The sequence below is a fragment of the Jatropha curcas genome, chromosome 5 (assembly GCF_041381405.1).
Source record: "Jatropha curcas cultivar XTBG-Jc1 chromosome 5, XTBG_Jcur_1.0, whole genome shotgun sequence".
Taxonomy (NCBI): Eukaryota; Viridiplantae; Streptophyta; class Magnoliopsida; order Malpighiales; family Euphorbiaceae; genus Jatropha; species Jatropha curcas.
In genome coordinates, this window is record NC_143155.1 from 25,029,040 (window position 1) to 25,047,779 (window position 18,740).

Genomic DNA, 18,740 nt, shown 5'->3' on the forward strand with positions numbered 1-18,740 from the left:
TTTTGAAAAGTATTTATATTAACCCTTGATTTGCTTTTTTTTTTTTTTTTTTTTTATTTTGACCTCTCAATGTACACTTAAAATTATAGTTTTGCTCTTTGCCAAAAAGAAGAAAAAATGTTAAAACATCGTACAAGCATGTCATTATGAATTTAAATGTAAAGTTGTATACATTTTTTTATTTTGATACACCAAAAATTTAGTTAGAATGATGAATTATTAATGCATGAATAAACATAATGAAATTGAAAGTAAGTCTGTAAGCAAGTACAAAAATACAAGAAAAGAGAAAAAAAAAAAAAGAAAGGAGATACTTGTAGAAAGGGCCCATTGCCGTGGGACCACGGCTTTCAACATAATAAACCGCGTGAAAGCGGGCCCAGCATTGGATTATTCTGACGTGAGAGTGCGCGGGAGTCGCGGACTAAATGGCGACCTAGTTTGAACTCAAATCTTAATTAAAATTTTCTTAATACAATTATAATCTCACCAACCATGATAACAATTTAATTTGTTTTTGACAAAAAAAGAAAATCGAGAAAGAAAATATTTTTTTTTTTGAGAGAAGAAAAAAAATATTTTTATCAATTTATCATTTACCATCTTTTAATTTGATGAATTTTAGTTAAAATAAAAAAGTAACCTTCTAAATTAGTGATATGAACTATCGTTTTGAATACTAATTATCATTTGAATAATTATATTTAACATTTGTCCTGTTTAGAATATTACGCTCTTTAAGAATATTATTAAATTTGTCCAAGTTACAATAAATTATTGAATAAATTGACTATATTACCTTTAATTTAATATTAATTTTATAATAAACCATTAAATTCAAATAATAATTATTGATCATATATAAAGGGTAAATATGAAAAAAATGAATTTATTACTTATTGAAACCATAAATGTGAGAAATATTTTGGAACAAACTATTTTCTCAAATGTGACAAATATTATGCAACGGAGGTAGTACAAGGTTAATGAAATTTATTACTACCAATAATGTTCCCACCATAAATCATACATTAAAAATTTAAAAGTATATAATTCATTTTTTTGGTAATAATAATGGGGAGAGAAAACGAGAAAATAAAATTGTCAATGGAAACGGGCTGGTCCAAGTCCAGGTGGCCTTCAGGAGCCTGCTGCAGTAATCGAACCATTTGTCGTAATAAATAAGCCATTTATGGGCCCATAAATAAGTGAAGCCTTGGGCTACTTAGAAACGTCCCTGAATTACCCTAACGACCATATTACCAGTTATAACTCAGCCACGAGCGTGTGAGTCGAGCGAGTCAAGCACTCAGTAACTAAGTAGTAACGTTAACAACACATCAGGCTGACAAACAAAGAAGCACAGAAAATCGCCATGGACAGGGAGGAGAGTATACAATTGCAAGTGCAGAGATTCGAAGAGCTTCCTTCTCCTGCAGTCTTCGCTTCTCAAATTGAATCCAAAAACATTCCCGCAGTAAGGCTCTTAACATTCACTTCCATCCAATTTTATGGTCTTTTGCCTCTTAACATTTACTGGTCTACCTTTTGTTCCTTTCTTTAAAAGGTGTTCCATGGATGCATTAAGGAATGGGAAGCCTTCACCAAGTGGAATCCGGCTAACGGCGGCCTTGACTATTTGCAGGTATTCTCTTATTCAAATACTACTCCTTCTAGTGATAAATTACTTTGAACGATTATCTGATTCGAGTATTTTCCGTTCATGAACTGAGCTATGGAAATTTAGGAACGGGCAGGATCATCTAAAGTTGAAGCTATGCTGTCCAGAACTGCACCTGTCTTTTATGGTGATCTTAGAAGCCATGAGAGGGTAATTCCGTGACGTTTTGTTGCGTCTAGAGCCAAGTGATATCTGTCTTATATTGTATTCTTTATTGTTTTAGGTTCCATTACCGTTCTCTACCTTCATCAATTTTTGTAAGCAGCGTTTGGTGAACACAGAAAGGCACCAGCCTGCTGTTTCTGAAGCAGAAGAACAGGATCCTTTGCTTTCTGGTGATGCTCCTGAACAAATTTATTTGGCCCAGGTTTGAACTTGGTGGCTGCTTGATGTTTGGTCTGTTTTCTTTGATTAATATGTGTTCGATTGAGTGCACGGTGTGATAGGTAATAGTGGGCATTGCTTGTATTTTAGGTGCCAATTATGAATATTGATGATCAAGAGAAAGTTCAACTGAGAACTCTTAGAGAAGACATTCAAATGGTTTGCACTTTTCTTTCTTCAACTTTGGTGTTCCTTAATCCATTGTCATGCTCTCCATTGAAGAACCACTTTTTTATGGTTGTTTACTTTGTGTAGCCTACTATTTTGGAGACAAAGGAACTAGCGTCTATTAATTTGTGGATGAATAATGCTTATGCTAGATCAAGTACTCACTATGATCCACATCATAACATTTTATGCATAGTTGCTGGCTACAAACAAGGTATGCTTGCTTTCTTTTTTCACTGTCCATTTTACTATTTTAGCAGATTTTTATATTAATATGCAACTTATTTCTATATGGTTCTGCTGGTATTCACTTTCTGCATTTTATTATTTTTGAAGAAACTTGAAAACTTTTCACCTCGTTGTTGCTAATGCTTCCATCATATATACTTACATCTTTTCTCTTGCCTTTACTTTAAGGATTGATGGTTGAAGGTACTTTGTGTCGAAGAGTTGCATTTTCGTTTTCTTTACTAATAGTTTTTATTCTCAGCTTTTGGAATCATTTTTTTCGCTATCTTATTTAGGAGTTAGAAAATGCTTTAATTGTCAAAAGAAAGACAAAAATGGAAGACAAAAAAGTTTAGTCTGGTATCTAACTTTGACTTTATTTGTTTTTTTATTATGATGTTATTGTTAAGCTCATAACCATGCAGAATAACTAGCTTGTTTCTCTTTCTTTTCATTCAATACCATTTTTTTTCTTGCAGTTGTCTTATGGCCTCCGTCTGCAACTCCTTTTTTATACCCAATGCCTATATATGGGGAAGCCTCAAACCACAGGTATGCCACTTTCATATTGTAATACTGAATCGGTTACTATCTTATCTTCACTCTGCAAGAGTAGAAAAGAAAAACTTAATTTTATTAGCTATTGGAACCGCATTGTTTTTGACAATAATCTTTATGCATGCTGTTTGTTGTTTAATTCCGCTTTTCCCTTTTAATTTTTCTTTTCTCTGTCAGTTCTGTTGCTTTAGAAAACCCTGATTTCTCATTCTATCCAAGAGCAGAATGCTCCATGAAGTACTCTCAGAAGGTTATTCTTCATGCAGGTGATGCACTTTTCATACCTGAAGGATGGTAAGGTTTAAATGATTGTGCTTTTGAAGAAATTGCCTTAGTTTCCTTTTTATGTCTTTTTTTTCTGATTTTTATCTACATCTATCTATATCTCTATGTATATATTTATTTATCTATTATTATTATTATGTTGGCCATCAAATACCCATTCCTTCACCCTTATTGCCTGGATTTCAACTGAGGATCCCATGTATCAGTTGCATTCTGCAAGGCGAGATGTTGCTATACAGTCAAGAGTCAACTTTGGGGGCTCTTTTTTGTTTGTATTTTAATTGTGCCTTCTTCAGGGATTCTAATAGCTACTTGTCCGCCAAAAGCTTGATATTATACTCATTTTTATTCAAGTTTGTCATGGAACTTTCTTCCTTTTTTAAAAAAATTAAAGAGAAATCCAATAGGTGATATGTGCCTTTTCTTTTCATGCTTTTGTTCTTTGTTTTATTAGGATAATTATAAAGTATCATCATTTACTTGTTGATTCAGAACAAGATATGAAGATAGTAGGCCTAGATAGAGACCAATATTTAGTGTCTTCAGGGTCTATATGTTTGTGGATGAGGAATTAGGTTCATGGTTGAACAGATAACTGAATATGAAGAAAAGAGAAGACAGAAGGATGAAACATCCCAGATAATCACACTTAGGACAAGAAGGTGAAAATTCTGGTGAAATATGATCTATTAGCCCTTGACATCAGTGATCTGATCTATCTTTCAGCTTGTCCTTCCAACAGACTAGTTAAATCTTCAAACTACTTGGGGACAAAAATGAATCCAAGTACAACATTTTCGAATTCATAAACAAAAGCAATCAATTCAATAGCAAATATGCTTGCTTCTTGTTTTAATTCCCATTTCATTGAAGCATAATGCCCCGGAATATGCTTTTGTTTAATTAATATATTAGCCAATAGACATTGCAAATATAAACTATATGAAATCACTTAAATATTTCAATTATTGCCAGAAAATTGTCTTACTGATTTTTTTCTCTACCTTCAGTGCTTAATATTTATTTCCAGTTCTGGCTATTTGACCTTTCACCAGTTGTTACTGGTCAGAAACTTAATAAATTGGCTGAATGATTCTATATGTTTAGTTGATTGCCTTATTTTCTTCTTGATTCAACTTACTTATAGCATATAGCACAAGGTTAGATGATTGTTATTTGTGTTGCTACAGGTTCCACCAAGTAGATAGTGGTGATTTGACAATTGCTGTTAACTTTTGGTGGCGTTCCAACATAATGGCTAGCATGCTAAACCACATGGATGCTTATTATTTACGGAGAATGTTAAGAAGGTTCTCTCTATTTTCATCATCTATTGGAATGTTTCCTTTTTGTTTTTTTTTACTTCTGGCTTCTCCCTTGCTTTTTCTTGTGAAACTGTTTAATAATCATTTTTAAGTTTAAGCTTTATAGCTGTCCAGCAAGCTAACTTGATTATATGATTTTGTTTCTTTGGCATGCTTTGCTACTTAATGCTGTGAAACCAAGATTGACAGATAAAGAAATGGTATGTCTGTAAACTTGATAATTCAATTACAGAAAATACTGTTACTAATTTTAGGTTGTAACTTTGTATTTCTGATCAATTCCTTTAATTTGAGTTCGCAGTCATACTTCTCCAGTCAATCTGAAAGAAAAGTTTTTCCAAAATGGTTACTGGCTGATATCTTAGCAAATATGGTCAATTCTAACCTAACAATTATAAATTTGTACTAAATGCTGTCTCAAGATTGAGGATAGACTGAAAAGAGTCTGGCAATTTCAGGATTAAGATCCTTGTGGACTCCTTAGATTTATGACCAATGAGCATTCGTTGGAAATTTTATAATTTTGTTTTATTCATGGACTTTGGGGACTCAATTATATTGCATTTCGTGTTTTGCTTATGACTCGTCTTTCCTATTAGAAGTTTATTTTCAAAACACCATAGCACATAAACTATACCTGAAATTAGGACAGGATGATGCACTCCAGAAGACTTCTTCTTCTCTTGGCATAGAGAAACAAAAGATACTCAAGTTCAACTTGCTCAGAAATGGAGAGGAAGGTCAGTTTTATCATAATGTCACTAGGTCCTATTTAGTTCTACAACCTTTTCCTTTATGCAAAGGAATTTCCAGCTTACGTTTTTTCTGAGCAGATTTCTAGTGACTGATCTTAGTCTTTTGTGACCAGATCATAATCACAGCGATTTGGTCCAGGCATGTGAAAAAAAGAATCTACAAGGGAAAGACCAACAGCAGAGAGTTAATCTGCATGTGTCAGAACCATTTGCTCGTCACGCTCTTCATGAACTTATTTCTTTGGTTCATGACCGTGTTAACATAACTGGCCAAAATCAATCTGTACAGTCAACTTCAGTAGATGATTCTGCAGTTAGCATGAAAGGTCAGCATCTTAAGATTGCTGATTTATTTATCCTGGAGGATGATCCAGTTGCCAAAATCTTTTGGACTCTTGATCCATACACTCTTCAGAATGTCCTCCTTGCTATGGTGGTGAGTTTGGACCCATGTCCCCTTCTACTTTCAAAATAAGCTCCATGTAAATTAGTCTGATAATTTAGCACTTGGTGTCAATACACCTTTTGTTTCTTGAACATTGTTCATGTTACATCACTCTTTTTTCCAGCATAATTTCCCAAGAACCTTGGAGGCTCTGATACTACACTTGCTTTCGCCAGTGGGAGCAGAAGTACTCACACGGAAATTTGATGAGATGGATCAACAAAACACTGAAGAAGAACGGTATTTGTCGACAAACCAACTATACAGTAATATTTAATTTGTGAAAAGAAAGAACTAGCCACTTCAAGTTTGCTCTAATCATTAATCATTTACAATTTCAGGAACCAATTCTACCAAGTTTTCTATGCCACATTTGATTATCAATTTGCTGCAATGGATGCCATTTTGAACAAGAAAGAATCATTTGCTCTTCAGGTAAATTTGGTTTAATTTTCAGAAGGTCTTTTGGAAGTTGATATATTATATAGTTTCTTGATACCTAATGAATTCTACATACATTTTTCTTTTCAAGATATGTGTATGTCAGTCTTTATTTGGCATGTAATTCATATTGCATTGCACTTGGTTGAAGAAATAAGAGTAGGTGCATATGTTTGAGAATTCAAACCAGAAGTTTAAGTTAGTCATTAGAGAGGCCTGTGCAATTCAAGACTTTCACAAGCTTATTATTTAATTGATATAGGATCATTAAGTGCTCTTTTCACTTGCAAATCCAACTTGAACCACATGAGAAAACACAATGCTTCCTAGATTCTGATTGAAAAATGAACAAACTCTTTTATTTTGAAATGTTGAGTCTTTGCCCATTTCTTCAAAGAATCTAGCTTTCCCCTTCTCTCTAGTATGCTTTTCAGTTAATATAAGTAAAATATACTAGCCTTGCCTCAGTCAAAGCAAAGCTATTTAATGATTTGTCTTTTTTCTGACAGTCGATGTCTAGAACATTCCTCCATGATACATTCAAAATGTATAAACCAATGGTTTGTTGACAGACCTAGAATCTGGATAAATAACATTGGAGTTATCCAAAAAAAAAAAAAAAAAAAGAAATAGTAGGTGAAAATACACATACAATATACAGATGCTATCTCTAGATAACAAGTACGTAATTGATATGGGATTACTCAACCCAAACCATTTGATTGTTTTGTCACATGATGTTCAATTTGGTCATGTTCATTGGCATTATGAAGACAAACTAGAAAAGTTTAATTATGCCTACATTATTTTTCTAACAAATTAAACACCTTTTTAGTTCTTTTAGAATTGCAAATTTCCCAAGGTTATTGGTATTTTTCTGATTTTCCAGTGTATCTCATATTGTGAAGTACCTTGCTATCTGAACTTTAGTTTCCTCCAACTGACAAAGGTGTTCCGTCATTGGAATTTGTTGAGGCAGACATAGTGCTAAAGATTTGCAAGTTTGAATGCACATGATTTCTTTTCCTGCTTGGCCAGGATAAAAGATTCTGGTTTTATACTTTAAAGGACTGGCAGCAAAGAAGCTCTGGAAACCATTTCTCATGTTCACTAGTATAAGTAATAAAGGAATTCATTATCTGAGCTCTATTAGACAAATAGTGGATTCTTCTCAGTAAAAGTTTTCATGGTAAGCTAGTGCTGTGTCATTGTTTATGTTGCTATGCAGAATCATAACGTTCATAGTCCCACTTACAAGATATTTTTGGATATAATTTTCTTTCCTTGAATTAAAAGTTATATTGTTTGAACCCTCTCAATTTTCCATCCTGCTCTCATTATAGTTTTCTGAGCCAGTTCAGCTTTGACCACATCGATTTTTCCCCAAATGAACAGTCTTTATAAAGTTGTTCATAGCCTTTGTTATTTTTGGTTCTTTGTATTTTTATATCTTCACAGCATCTTCATTTGAGGGAACTTGAGGTCCATTATTTAACCAGCATCTGCATCTTTATCTTTGAATTGATGCAGGCAGACAATAAGAATCTTCTAAGTGTGCCCATAGATAAATACTTTCTAGACATTGGAATCTAGCTGAAATGAAACTGATGATTATCAAAAGATGATGAGATTATAGACAGGACTTTCATTAGAGTGTCATCATTGGCATCTTAATTATTACATCATCATCACCATCATCATTATTTTGGTTTTCTTTTATCACTTGGTTCACCTGTATTATTATCTGTTTCTCTCTCTAATAGCTCCTTCCTTTATCAAAGAGGTAAGAAAGAAGGAACGAAAGAAAAGAGAAGAAAAAGAGGAAAAAGATGAATAATATCTTGCGCAACTTTGATGCATGAGATTTAAATACAACAGAAAAATAAGTTCGAATTTTTGATTTATTTAATTTTATTGCAGGCATTCAAGAATGTGCTGGACAAATACTTGGGAGTAAAGATTGATCTGCAAAAACCATAAGTTGGATAAGACGTTTAGCGATGCAACTTCATGAGAGAGTTGGTCCCACTGATGATATCAAAAGACTGGATCAGCGCATTGCCATGGAAGAAGCTTTCTGTCTTAATCGGTACTTTTATGCGTGAGTGATCCCAATTTTGTAGAAATATAAATCATTGCTAACTTTGAATGATGATGTACATCTCACCTGTCAACTTGCCATACAATCCAAGTTTTTTGACTTTAATGTTACTTGCTCAAATAATAGTTTAGAATTTTGTACAGTCTAAATTATGAAAGTCACGTTTATGTTCCCTAATTTGGCACATCCAAAATGGTCCATCGATATTGCATAAGTATGCTGCCACATTCATAGGATGGGTTCTTGTATCTTGTTTCATCAATAGCAATTTTCCCCCTAAAAGTTTCTTGCAAGTTCAAATTTGGGTAAAGCATAATTATCTTTGCTTACCATTTGAGTAGTCAAGCCAACAAGAATGCCTAGAAAACAGTGTCCCCACCAAGTTACCATAGCCACACACCCTAACCACAAGTAGGGCTGAAATTGTCCGCACATGATATTCTGAGCTTATCTTGACTAGTGCATTGCAATGGCTATTAACTGATATATTGACACTTGTGAAACCATTATAGTCATTTTGATTTCTTCACTTGTCCTTTCTTTGCTAGAAATCTTGCTACCATCTTTTTCTAATTTGCAAAGATGAGTAACAAAAATGTCAATGAAGATGTTATTTATTTTGTGTTTGTGTGTGTGTGTGTGTGTGTGTATTTCTTTATTCTAAATTGAATGGTGATACTCAAGAGGGTTGTGGAAAAGAGTGTGGTTACTTGCATGGGGATTTGCAGAAGGGGGGGAAAAAGAAAGAAAAGCATAGAAAAGAAGCTTTGGTAATAATTAGGACTGGAAGGAAGCAAAAGAGGGAAAAGGAAAGTTTGTTAGGATGAGATTCCCTTGTGGAAGATGACATATGCAAACGAACATGTTGAGAGGAGAAGGGGGGAAGAGAGAGAGAGAGAGTATTAATGGTAGAGAAACTTTTGGTTTGTCTGGTTGTGTAGCAGAAGGAAATAAAAAAAGATGCAGTCTTTTTTACTAGGCAAAATGGTATGTATTGTACCTTAACCCTGCAACTAACACACCAACTTTCTAAAAGCTTCGATATACCAAAACCCACATACCCAACCCTTCCTTTCATTGATCCCTAGGTCTCTTCTCTCTCTTCCTATGGTGAATATACAAAGTAGTATTGAGTATATAAAAGCTCTCTTTGCTTGCAAACTGTTATAAACGTCTTTAGCAATTAACAAAATAATGCATTCAATTGGCAAATTTGCTTCTAACACCATAATACTGCATCATGGTGGGCTCTAAGCTCCCAGCAAAGTACCCTTCCTAACCGGTATTTTCACATTTATGGGAATTGAGGTCGTTTACCACTTTAACCTACTGTATTCTTTCTTTTGTGGCAATATCATATTATATCATATCAAGAAGATAAAATTAAAAAAAAAAAAAAGAAAGAAAGAAATACTGGAATGATCAAACGTTTGGGATTAACATTATTGTAATACCAAATCAATCCTCATTGCTGATCACAAAAAAGGAAAAGAAAATGAAGGAAGACAAATTGGTGGGTCATGCAATGCAGAGCAAAGCAAGGAAGAAATGATTTGAATGTAAAATTGTAGGTTAAGCTGCCAAGCAAAGGCTGTGAGAAATGGGGACAAAGCACAGAAATTGATAAAGAGGTTATCAAGTAAAAGAAGGACTGAAAATTGTAATTCAAACTTTCAAAGTTGCATCCAGCATCTCTTTCATAACCGTTGACATTTTTCTCTTCTTTTCTTTTCTTTTTCTAATTTTGTTTTTTTCCTTTTGGTTTAGTACCACTATATATGAATCGGACCACCACCACACTTGCACAAATACACATAACAACATCAACTTAGTAACCTTTTTACTCACGCTTATTGCAGGTTTTACACCCATCTATACCTCTCTTTAGAAAAGGCTACATTTTCTTTGAAATTATCATTTTCTTTTTTTTTTTTTTTTTATTATCATAAAGTGACTGAAGAAAAGAAATTCTTGGAAACTGCTAATTATATACTTACTCATTCTTCAATACTGAAGAGAAGATAACAAAATAAAAAAAAAAAAAGGCTAATTGCTTAATTGTTAATTTCAGGAATATACTTTCTTGATAAACAAATAAGAAATGATAATGACAATTGGATTTAGAACAAAAATTTGAGTTGCCTCTTTTGTGGGTTATGATATTTTTAGGATCCTATATTGTTTGGTAAAAAGCATGAGTGATTCTCTTCTTTTATATAGATTTTTCAGTGTGAATGTGTTGACATTCTTCATTTTAGGAACTCTGAAAGCTTATTATTGATTGGTCAGTTGAGGAATGAGGATATTGAAGGAGGAAAAGGGCTCTTTGACTATAATTTTTTCCGTTAGTGACAAGCAAAAGATCAAAGGTGGGGGTAACCCCTAAGGTCTTTTAGCTGTTGAATTTGAACTTAAATTTTTATTAATTGTGTCTTTTCAGCTTAATCAAAATAGACTTTTTCAATCTAGACAGCTGCAAGTTTATGTTTATCATTTGGGTGTACTTGGAATCATAGGCCTAAGTAGGGAATAATTTTTTTTTGCTTCTCTTAATACATACTCTTAAGATGATAACTTAAATATTGTTAGCGAAGCTTTGCTCGGATGACTGAAGGTCACATATTTAATCCCATCCGCCCCCTATTAAAAATATAATTTTTGCCTTTTAATAAGTTTAAGTTTAATCTGTTTTTGTAATTTCCACTTTTCATACCTATTATACCATAATCGTGTGAAATAGATTGAGTTGGAGGGCACAATCGTCAATTCAAAGAGTACTAGGTATGGCCCCTCCACCGACATGTGTACCTCGTTTGGTACTTACTTATCTTTGCTTAGTGCAAGTATTTCAACTCAGAATATTATTATTTTCTTTATTACAATAATAATCTTCTTCTTTATGTTATAATAATTATAATTATAATAATCTCTTTGGTCATTTCTTTGTTTATGGAGGGTTTAATCGTAAATACGTTGCATGCATGTACATATTCCCTTTCTTGATACGACTAAACCTATCATACACGGCAAGTATCCGGCCATTTGCATTATCAAAATTTTCGTATTAGTACAATTCACATGCCAATGATGAGACCGAGGAATTAAAATTAAGTGTAGCTCATCAATAATTCTTGTGGGTATGTACATATCGCACGCAATTAAATAAATTTAAAATAAAAAATACATTTAATAAACTAAATCATTTATAAATAAAAATGAGAGATATAAATTATCTACGGTTTTCATATAAAAAACATAATAAAGAGGAGCTCCATTGCGATGATTTTTATAAAGTTGTGAATTCGACTTATGAAAAATGCACGCATAAAAAGCAATGACTATAAAACTGTAATGAGATTAATTTTTATTATCGAAAGAAAATATGAGATTCTCGTGGGAAAATTCCCAAATTTCATTAATTTTTTTTTTTTTTTTTACAAATAGAGTGATGGAAATGAAGAAAAAACAAGAAAATAACAATTGGAAAATTGTTAAACTTATAAAGAAATAGAGATTCAGCCAATAATGCATTGATGAAGGCTTTACTGGAGACAGTTATGAATATGTTGTGAAATTAATTAATATATGTATGGATTAAAGTTATGATGGGCATAAAGAGAATTGAACCCAAAAAAGATTTTTACTTTTGAAGATTAGAAGATGATAATAGTTTAGGATTAGGTCCATGAGGTCCATTACTAGCTGTCTTTTGAGTCACTTTGGCATTACTCATCGAACAAGACAAAAAAGTGATGACCAACGAAAAAGAAGAATAATTTCTCGGTTCAAAACTCCATATATATTAAATTTTTATTTGCATTTTGCAATTTGCAATATAGTCCTGTGAACCATAGCTGTCGAGATAAAGATGGGACATCACCGAAAGATAATTAAGTTTATCAAAATTACAATAAATTCAAATTGCTAGCAACGTACACATCTTTTATATATATATATATATCTATAAAATTTCTGCATGTGAAAATTAAAATTTATTTTCTTCCTCACCTAACAAGCTATATCTATCTAACATTCTTCAAAATTGGGGAAAAGAAAGAAGAATGTTCTAATTATAAACAGAACATTCTTTGTTTCTTTTTTTATCATTAAGGTCTCTCATAAATGTATATGGTGAAATACATAAATTAGTATGGTAAAAACTGCGATGATTTGCTGTATTATGTCAATGCCTCACGTGTACTTCTTTTATATATATATATAAAGATGCATGCAGAAGCATAGATTAAGTTCTAATTAACATAAAATTTCACGATACTGAAGATAATTCTAATATTATTGAGCTAAAACTCGTTAATTATTATTTAAATAAAAAATTAAAAGCAACAAAATCCATACTAAGAGAAACTAATAAAGCATTAATTTAGAGATTTAAGAGTCAAAATCTTTAAAAGAAGGGAAGGGAAAAAAAAAGAAGATGTTGTAATGAAGCATAAATAAAAAGACGAAAGGTGACATAACAAGAAGAAGGTCCTTAATTCTTTAACCCTACTACTACTACTCATTTTGGTTGTACAGAGCCAGAAGAGTAGATTTGGAGGGGTGAGGGTATTTGTGTCGTTTCAGACATGGGGAAGAACTGGATTACTGTTTTACCCTTTTTCCCTTAGCAGTCGCCCCACGTTTCAGAGGCAGGAGGCTGAGCGAATCCAAAACCGTGGGATTTCAACAGCGTGTGGTCTCTCTCTATAGCGTATTGCTGCAAACCTACTCCCCCTGTATACGTTAGCATTTCCCTCACATTCACGCTAACGTTAACAGCGGCACCACCACCACTCCCATTCGCTACATTGCCATTAGCATCACCAGTCAGACCCAGAAAGTCTCTTGTCAAACGATCATTCTTATGCCACGTGGCAAGATTTCCCAAGAAAGATGATCCATGCTGCTGAGCCACCGAGTCAGCCGACCCCAACTCAGTCATGTCAAGCTGGGTCATCTGACTATGACCCACCGTTGTCTGAGTTGCACCCACAGTAGCAGCCTTTTGAAGGAGTGCAGTGGCTGACAGGTGGTGCGATGCAGTCGCTACTGAGGTGGCAGGATTTGATAGGGTCTGGAAGGGAGATGGTTCTTGGAAGAGAAGTGACGATGGTAGCTGGAAATGGTGAGTCTCAGGCTTGATTTGAACAGTCGGGTTTTGAGGAGGGTTACTGCTAGGGTTTTGATGACGATGATGATGAAGTGGATCCCAAGGGTTGAGTGAAATCTGATGATGGAGAGGGAAGAGAGAAGGTTGTGGGTTTTGTAGAAGAAGACTACTTTGGTGCGTTGGATTGGCAGAAACTAATTGGTGGGCTGAAAGTCTTGCACTTTCTTCAGCTAATGCATCACAAAATGCTCGATGGGTTATGAAGCTATCCTTCCTGCATCAATTAATTAATGAACTCCATTAATACAAAGATAATAACAAGATAATTACTTTTCCTAGAATCAATGAAGTATAATGGCTATATTTCAAATACCTATTTGCTATCTAATAAAAAAGAAAAGAAACATCTATCAAAGGGCAGAGATGAATTATGAGTGTGAATTGACCACTAAGAAATAATGGTTAAGCAAAATGAATAAGATTAGACTGTAATTCCATTCCTTTTCTCTTGTTTAATTGATGTCATTGTAGCTAATGGAAAGGAAAAGTGAGGAACAATAGAGGGGTCATGCATGCGGAATGGATACACACACGATTGTCAAAAAAGCTAGAAAACACAAAAGTAGAACAACTATCTTTTTTGGTCAAAACTAAAGTGCAGAGAGAGAGAGAGAGAGAGATAGACAAATATGCAAGGCAATCGATTGATTTGCATACAACTGTGCATGGAGAAACTAGAAATTATGGAAATAGATAGTCACACATATGAATGCTGAGGTTCAAAATTTCAAGAAATAAGAAATGGCTTTTGAAACTTGTGCTCATGCATTTAACAAAGATATGCAATTAATACCCCCTATATATCTTGTTATGGATATCAAAGAAAATGAAAGCAAATCAGAATATCAGATATTTTTGCAGATTTTATCAGTTCTCATATAATCATGATCATGGTCAGATCCTTTCAGTCTTGTTCTGCAACTAAAATTATGGCATGCTTCATACAAAAAAAAAAAAAAAATTATCACGGGTTTTCTTTTTCCAGCCACTGAACTACCGAAAAGTAATTAATTAACAACTTTAGTTTTATTTTTTGCTTGCTCACTTTTTTCTTGGACAGGCAGAGATATTCATTATTGATTTTGAGACTGTAGTATCACTCCATTACAAAGTACAAAAAGGGGTAAAAGTAAGAACCATAAACAGTTCAAGAGAAAAACCAAAGACCTCCACTGCAATGAACCTTTTTTTTTTTTTTGTTTTTTTGAAAGGAAGATTTCATGCATTCAATGCAAAGGAGGACATGTGTATGGATTAAAGACAAAGAATGTATAAAAACAAAAGATTATGTAGTTGATTATTCTTTTCCTTTTAAATATTTTTTGGCTTTCTCTTCAAATTCTTTTCCTTTTAAATATTTTTTGGCTTTCTCTTCCAAATGTGAACTTATTGGCAGGTGCAGATTTTCAGAGATATAGGTTTCAGTTACTCTTATAAAAATGTCATCAGTAACAGACACTCGTATTAATAGTGTCAACTTGTGTAAATATGAAACCTGCCAATACACACATTAAGCTTCAGATATATTCCATGCACAGCTTTGTACAAAAACAAAACAAAACAGATTGAAAACAAAATACAAAGACTATTCTTTAAGACATGAAACTTCCCACTTTAAACAAAAGACCAATATTTGCAGTGTATTCCAATATAAGTCCAAATTGATGAATAACTGTGCAACATCACAACAGCTCTTAATTAAAGAAAGAGAACATTGGGAATTTCGGACAAAAAAACCAAAAAAACATTTAATTTTCTATATAGTATATTCTTTTTTTGAAGAAATAAAAGAATAAAAATAGTAAAAGAAAGATTGAATATACCTGGAGAAAAGGGTTCCACAGTCACATCTATACTCTCTAGTTCCACAAGTTTTAGAATGAGCTTTCCAATCAGATTGAACAGCGTAGATCTTTGAACATTTTTCACATTTCCATTTCTTTTCTCCATGTTTTCTACAGTAGTGTTTCTTGATACCTGTAAGGTCACCAAGAGCTCTAGAAGGATGATGATGAACACAAGATGGTTCAGGACAAACATATGCTCTCTTTTTTATTTCTTTGCTGTTTCTTTGCTTCAGTTTCCATGGAAGGTTATGTCCTCTTCTGTGAAGTTGAAGATTCTGATCTCTTTGAAAACCTTTGTTACAGATCTCACATACGAATCTATTTGTAGCTAATAAAGTCTTTGGAGATAATGCTATCACTTCTGCATCTGGGTCTGTTATTAATTAAAAACCATCATAAACCATATTAAAACTTTTAAAGAAACTTAAATCTAAACAGAAATTAATTAATCAGTAATCGACTGGCTTTGACTCAGTACTGATTCATCTTCAAGGTGCTGAATTCGGGAGTCGAAGCTAAATTAAACCAAAATGAATAAATAAAATATTACCTGGGTTTCCTGGAAGGCTTCTTTTCTTCTTGACCTTCTGTCCTTGTTGTTGCTGGTTAACCACTGGATTTATGCCACAAAAATCTTGAACTACTCTGTTACCAGAAGAGACACTAGCTTCTTCAGACAAAGAAGTTGAATTAGACATGGCTGCAGGGAACATGCTTAAGCTTATTCTCGTGAACAAGAAAACTCCAAGAAAATAAAAACAAAGGAACAGTTTCTTTCTTTCTTTTTTTGTTTGTTTGATATTATCTTTTTCTTTAAACCCTTCTCTCCAAATGCCCACTTTGCAACTTTGAAGAAACAACAAGAAAGAAAGAGTACTAATAAGTTTTTTTTTTTTTTGACGGTAACTAATAAGTTAAATAGAAAGAAATATATAGAGAATCCCAGCCTTGGACACAACCAGTAAACCAAACACAGCTTTGTATAAATGAACAGGTGGCAGTGAATTACAGACACAGAAAGGCATCATTCATTGGGTAGCAAAAGCAAAATCTCGTGAAGAGATGATGATGATGATGGGTTATTCTCCAAGTCGCTATCTTGCCATGGATTGCTTCTCTGCTCAATACTGCAACCCAATTTAGATATATCTCTTTCCTATCTCTATCTTTCTCACTTAGACCGTATCTAAGAGCTTACCATGCAATAATCAAGAAATAAAGAACATGTATAAAAAAAATAGACACAATTGCAATAAGATGGTTAGTATTTTTTCTTTTCTTTTTTCTCTCTCCTTTTTTCTTCTAAATCCTCTTCAATAACCCTTACCTTAGCTTCCTTTCTCTCTTTATATATCACTGTGTAGGTTTTTGAAAAGAAAATTACATATCCGTAGATGGGTCTTCGAGATATTAGTGTACAGGAAGTGATGATTATAGTGGCAGACCAAAGAAGAGGGGGTGGCAAATTAGTGAAATTAAAAAATAAATGAATATGGGAAGAAAAGAAAAGAAGATAGAGAAAAAGCTAGCAATTAAGCCCAAAAATGATAACAAATACAGAAAGAAAGAAAAAAGAGATAGAAATAATTTTTTTTAAAGAAAAAAATTTCAACTCTCTTTATTGTTTCTTTAATTCAATTTTTTATTTCTTTTGGTGTGTGACGTTGGTACTTTCTGTCTTTTCCTTTGTTCCTGTTATAAAACACCCAAACCCTAAAAGGACCTTGATTTGAGTAGAATCATAATATTAAAGAAGAACGCTTAGGAGAAGAATGAGAAGCTCAAAAAGCTCTGAGGATGCCAAAGCTAAAGAACTTGAGTCTCAACCTTTTCTCTATTACCCCACAACTAACATGATTGATCTACTGATTGTCTTTCTCAGCTTAATTATACATAAATCAAAACTTAATTATCTATTAAATGCACTTATATATACTATCATCTTCTTTTTTTTTCTATCATTTATCAGATTTGATTCATGAGTTAGATTATAAATGAGAAATTTTGTTACTTTACATCTTCTTTAAGTTTGATTATAAATAATTTATTTTTTTTAAATATGAGACTAATTTCGTTTTGAATTCATTACTGCGTGTCTTAATAAATGATTTATGGCGTGTAAAATTTTTTATTTTACCGAGTTTATTTGTAGGACTGAATTGTAGTTTAGCAATTGAGTCACTTTTAGGTAAATTATTCCTAAATATTATTCTATTATTATTGGTGTATGGAATCTAAATACAATTCTTGTTTTCCATTATTTTGCTGAGGATTTTTCTTTCCTTTGTGTCTCTCTTTCTTTTGTAATTATTCTCTCACATCCTAGTGTATGGTGAAAGTGCTGAACCAAACCCCACCAAGTAAGAGAATTTGGAAGGTCTCTTCTTTTTTTCTACCTCTCTTTTTTTTTTTTAACTTTTTAATTTATTCCAAACCCAAATCTAAAGCCATGAAGGGATATCCTGAAATGACCTTTTTATCCCTCAATTCCTTGAACAAATATAATAAAAATATTGTATACTTACAGTGGCTACAATCGTCATCTCGAGCAAAACATTACTCTTTCTTCATACAAGGGCATGCGTGGACTCATCACGGCGGCTTAAAGACACAAACCATGCAAAAAAAAACAAGGACCCATCTCCATATACATTAGAGCTTTAGAAGAATATATACATATATGTATAATATAGAGTTATGATTTGTGGTTGCAGATTCTTTGGAATCCAATGTGTTATCTTTTGATCCAATAACATAATCTTTTGAATCAGTTTAGCTTTCGGGGAGAGATTCATATTGCTTTTCTTTTGGGATAAGATGAGATTAAATTGTGCTTTCAGCGATTCATTCCTGCACCTTTAAACCAGAAAAGCTAGCTATCAGCTACAAGGTGATGATGCAAACAGAATTTTCTTACATCTTTTAGTTAATCATATATTCTAATGTTTAATTATCATCTAATTTTCAATTTATGAAAATCCTATTAATTTTTTTTTTTCAAATAAACCCATTAAATTCATGACGTCAGTAATTAAATTGAGCAAACCTTCTGCATATATCATTTTCTAGTTTTTCCTTAAAAACAAGGAATCAAGACCAACACCATTTAATAAATAAGAATATATATTAGAAAATTGCGGTCAATAATCTTATTGATGTGACATCTGTCTAACCCTCATGATAACAAATTTAATCACAGATTTTTGTGTTATTAATTAGAAATTTCTGTAATAGACAGTAGACCAACTAACTGCAATTAGCTCTCATAATTTAAGTAAAAGGTTAGGGTTTTTTTTTATCATTAAATTAAATCCCATTTATTACTAAAAATAAAAAGCATATATGAAATGAA

At 32.8% G+C, this 18,740-nt stretch overlaps 2 protein-coding genes across 7 annotated transcripts; one reads left to right on the forward strand and one right to left on the reverse strand.

Moving 5' to 3' along the window:
- The first annotated feature begins 1,271 nt into the window (after positions 1 to 1,271).
- On the forward strand, positions 1,272 to 8,520 carry LOC105649930 (2-oxoglutarate (2OG) and Fe(II)-dependent oxygenase superfamily protein). Of its 3 annotated transcripts, none has more exons than XM_089721774.1 (16): positions 1,272 to 1,477; positions 1,568 to 1,645; positions 1,748 to 1,831; positions 1,905 to 2,048; positions 2,156 to 2,224; positions 2,321 to 2,447; positions 2,941 to 3,013; positions 3,197 to 3,313; positions 4,495 to 4,614; positions 4,811 to 4,829; positions 5,282 to 5,369; positions 5,498 to 5,820; positions 5,954 to 6,069; positions 6,171 to 6,264; positions 7,160 to 7,459; positions 8,191 to 8,520. In XM_089721774.1, exons 1-15 carry the CDS (start codon positions 1,376 to 1,378, stop codon positions 7,253 to 7,255), a joined length of 1,650 nt encoding a protein of 549 aa, XP_089577900.1. In that variant the 5' UTR covers positions 1,272 to 1,375; the 3' UTR covers positions 7,256 to 7,459; positions 8,191 to 8,520. The 3 variants fall into 3 exon arrangements, with proteins under 3 accessions (XP_089577900.1, XP_089577901.1, XP_089577902.1); XM_089721776.1 differs by having other exon boundaries at positions 1,423 to 1,477; positions 1,734 to 1,831; XM_089721775.1 differs by lacking the exon at positions 3,197 to 3,313.
- Positions 8,521 to 12,727: 4,207 nt separating this feature from the next.
- IDD12 (indeterminate(ID)-domain 12) lies at positions 12,728 to 16,902 on the reverse strand. 4 transcript variants are annotated; one of them, XM_020685616.3, is made up of 4 exons: positions 16,716 to 16,902; positions 15,939 to 16,088; positions 15,365 to 15,761; positions 12,728 to 13,755 (listed from the first exon to the last, which is right to left on the reverse strand). In XM_020685616.3, exons 2-4 carry the CDS (start codon positions 16,084 to 16,086, stop codon positions 12,996 to 12,998), a joined length of 1,305 nt encoding a protein of 434 aa, XP_020541275.1. In that variant the 5' UTR covers positions 16,087 to 16,088; positions 16,716 to 16,902; the 3' UTR covers positions 12,728 to 12,995. The 4 variants fall into 4 exon arrangements, with proteins under 4 accessions (XP_020541275.1, XP_037495519.1, XP_012092159.1 ...); XM_037639591.2 differs by lacking the exon at positions 16,716 to 16,902 and adding an exon at positions 16,398 to 16,709 and having other exon boundaries at positions 15,939 to 16,033; XM_012236769.4 differs by lacking the exon at positions 16,716 to 16,902 and adding an exon at positions 16,398 to 16,709.
- Positions 16,903 to 18,740: the final 1,838 nt, after the last annotated feature.

Coding starts and splice junctions, on each gene's coding strand:
- LOC105649930 (XM_089721774.1), top strand. CDS start 1,376: ATGGACAGGGAGGAGAGTATACAATTGCAAGTGCAGAGATTCGAAGAG. Junction 1,832..1,904: donor ATCTTAGAAGCCATGAGAGG/GTAATTCCGTGA, acceptor TTATTGTTTTAG/GTTCCATTACCGTTCTCTAC. Junction 6,265..7,159: donor AAGAATCATTTGCTCTTCAG/GTAAATTTGGTT, acceptor CTGATTTTCCAG/TGTATCTCATATTGTGAAGT.
- IDD12 (XM_012236769.4), bottom strand. Junction 15,762..15,938: donor AAGCCTTCCAGGAAACCCAG/GTAATATTTTAT, acceptor AATTAATAACAG/ACCCAGATGCAGAAGTGATA. Junction 13,756..15,364: donor TGTGGAACCCTTTTCTCCAG/GTATATTCAATC, acceptor TAATTGATGCAG/GAAGGATAGCTTCATAACCC.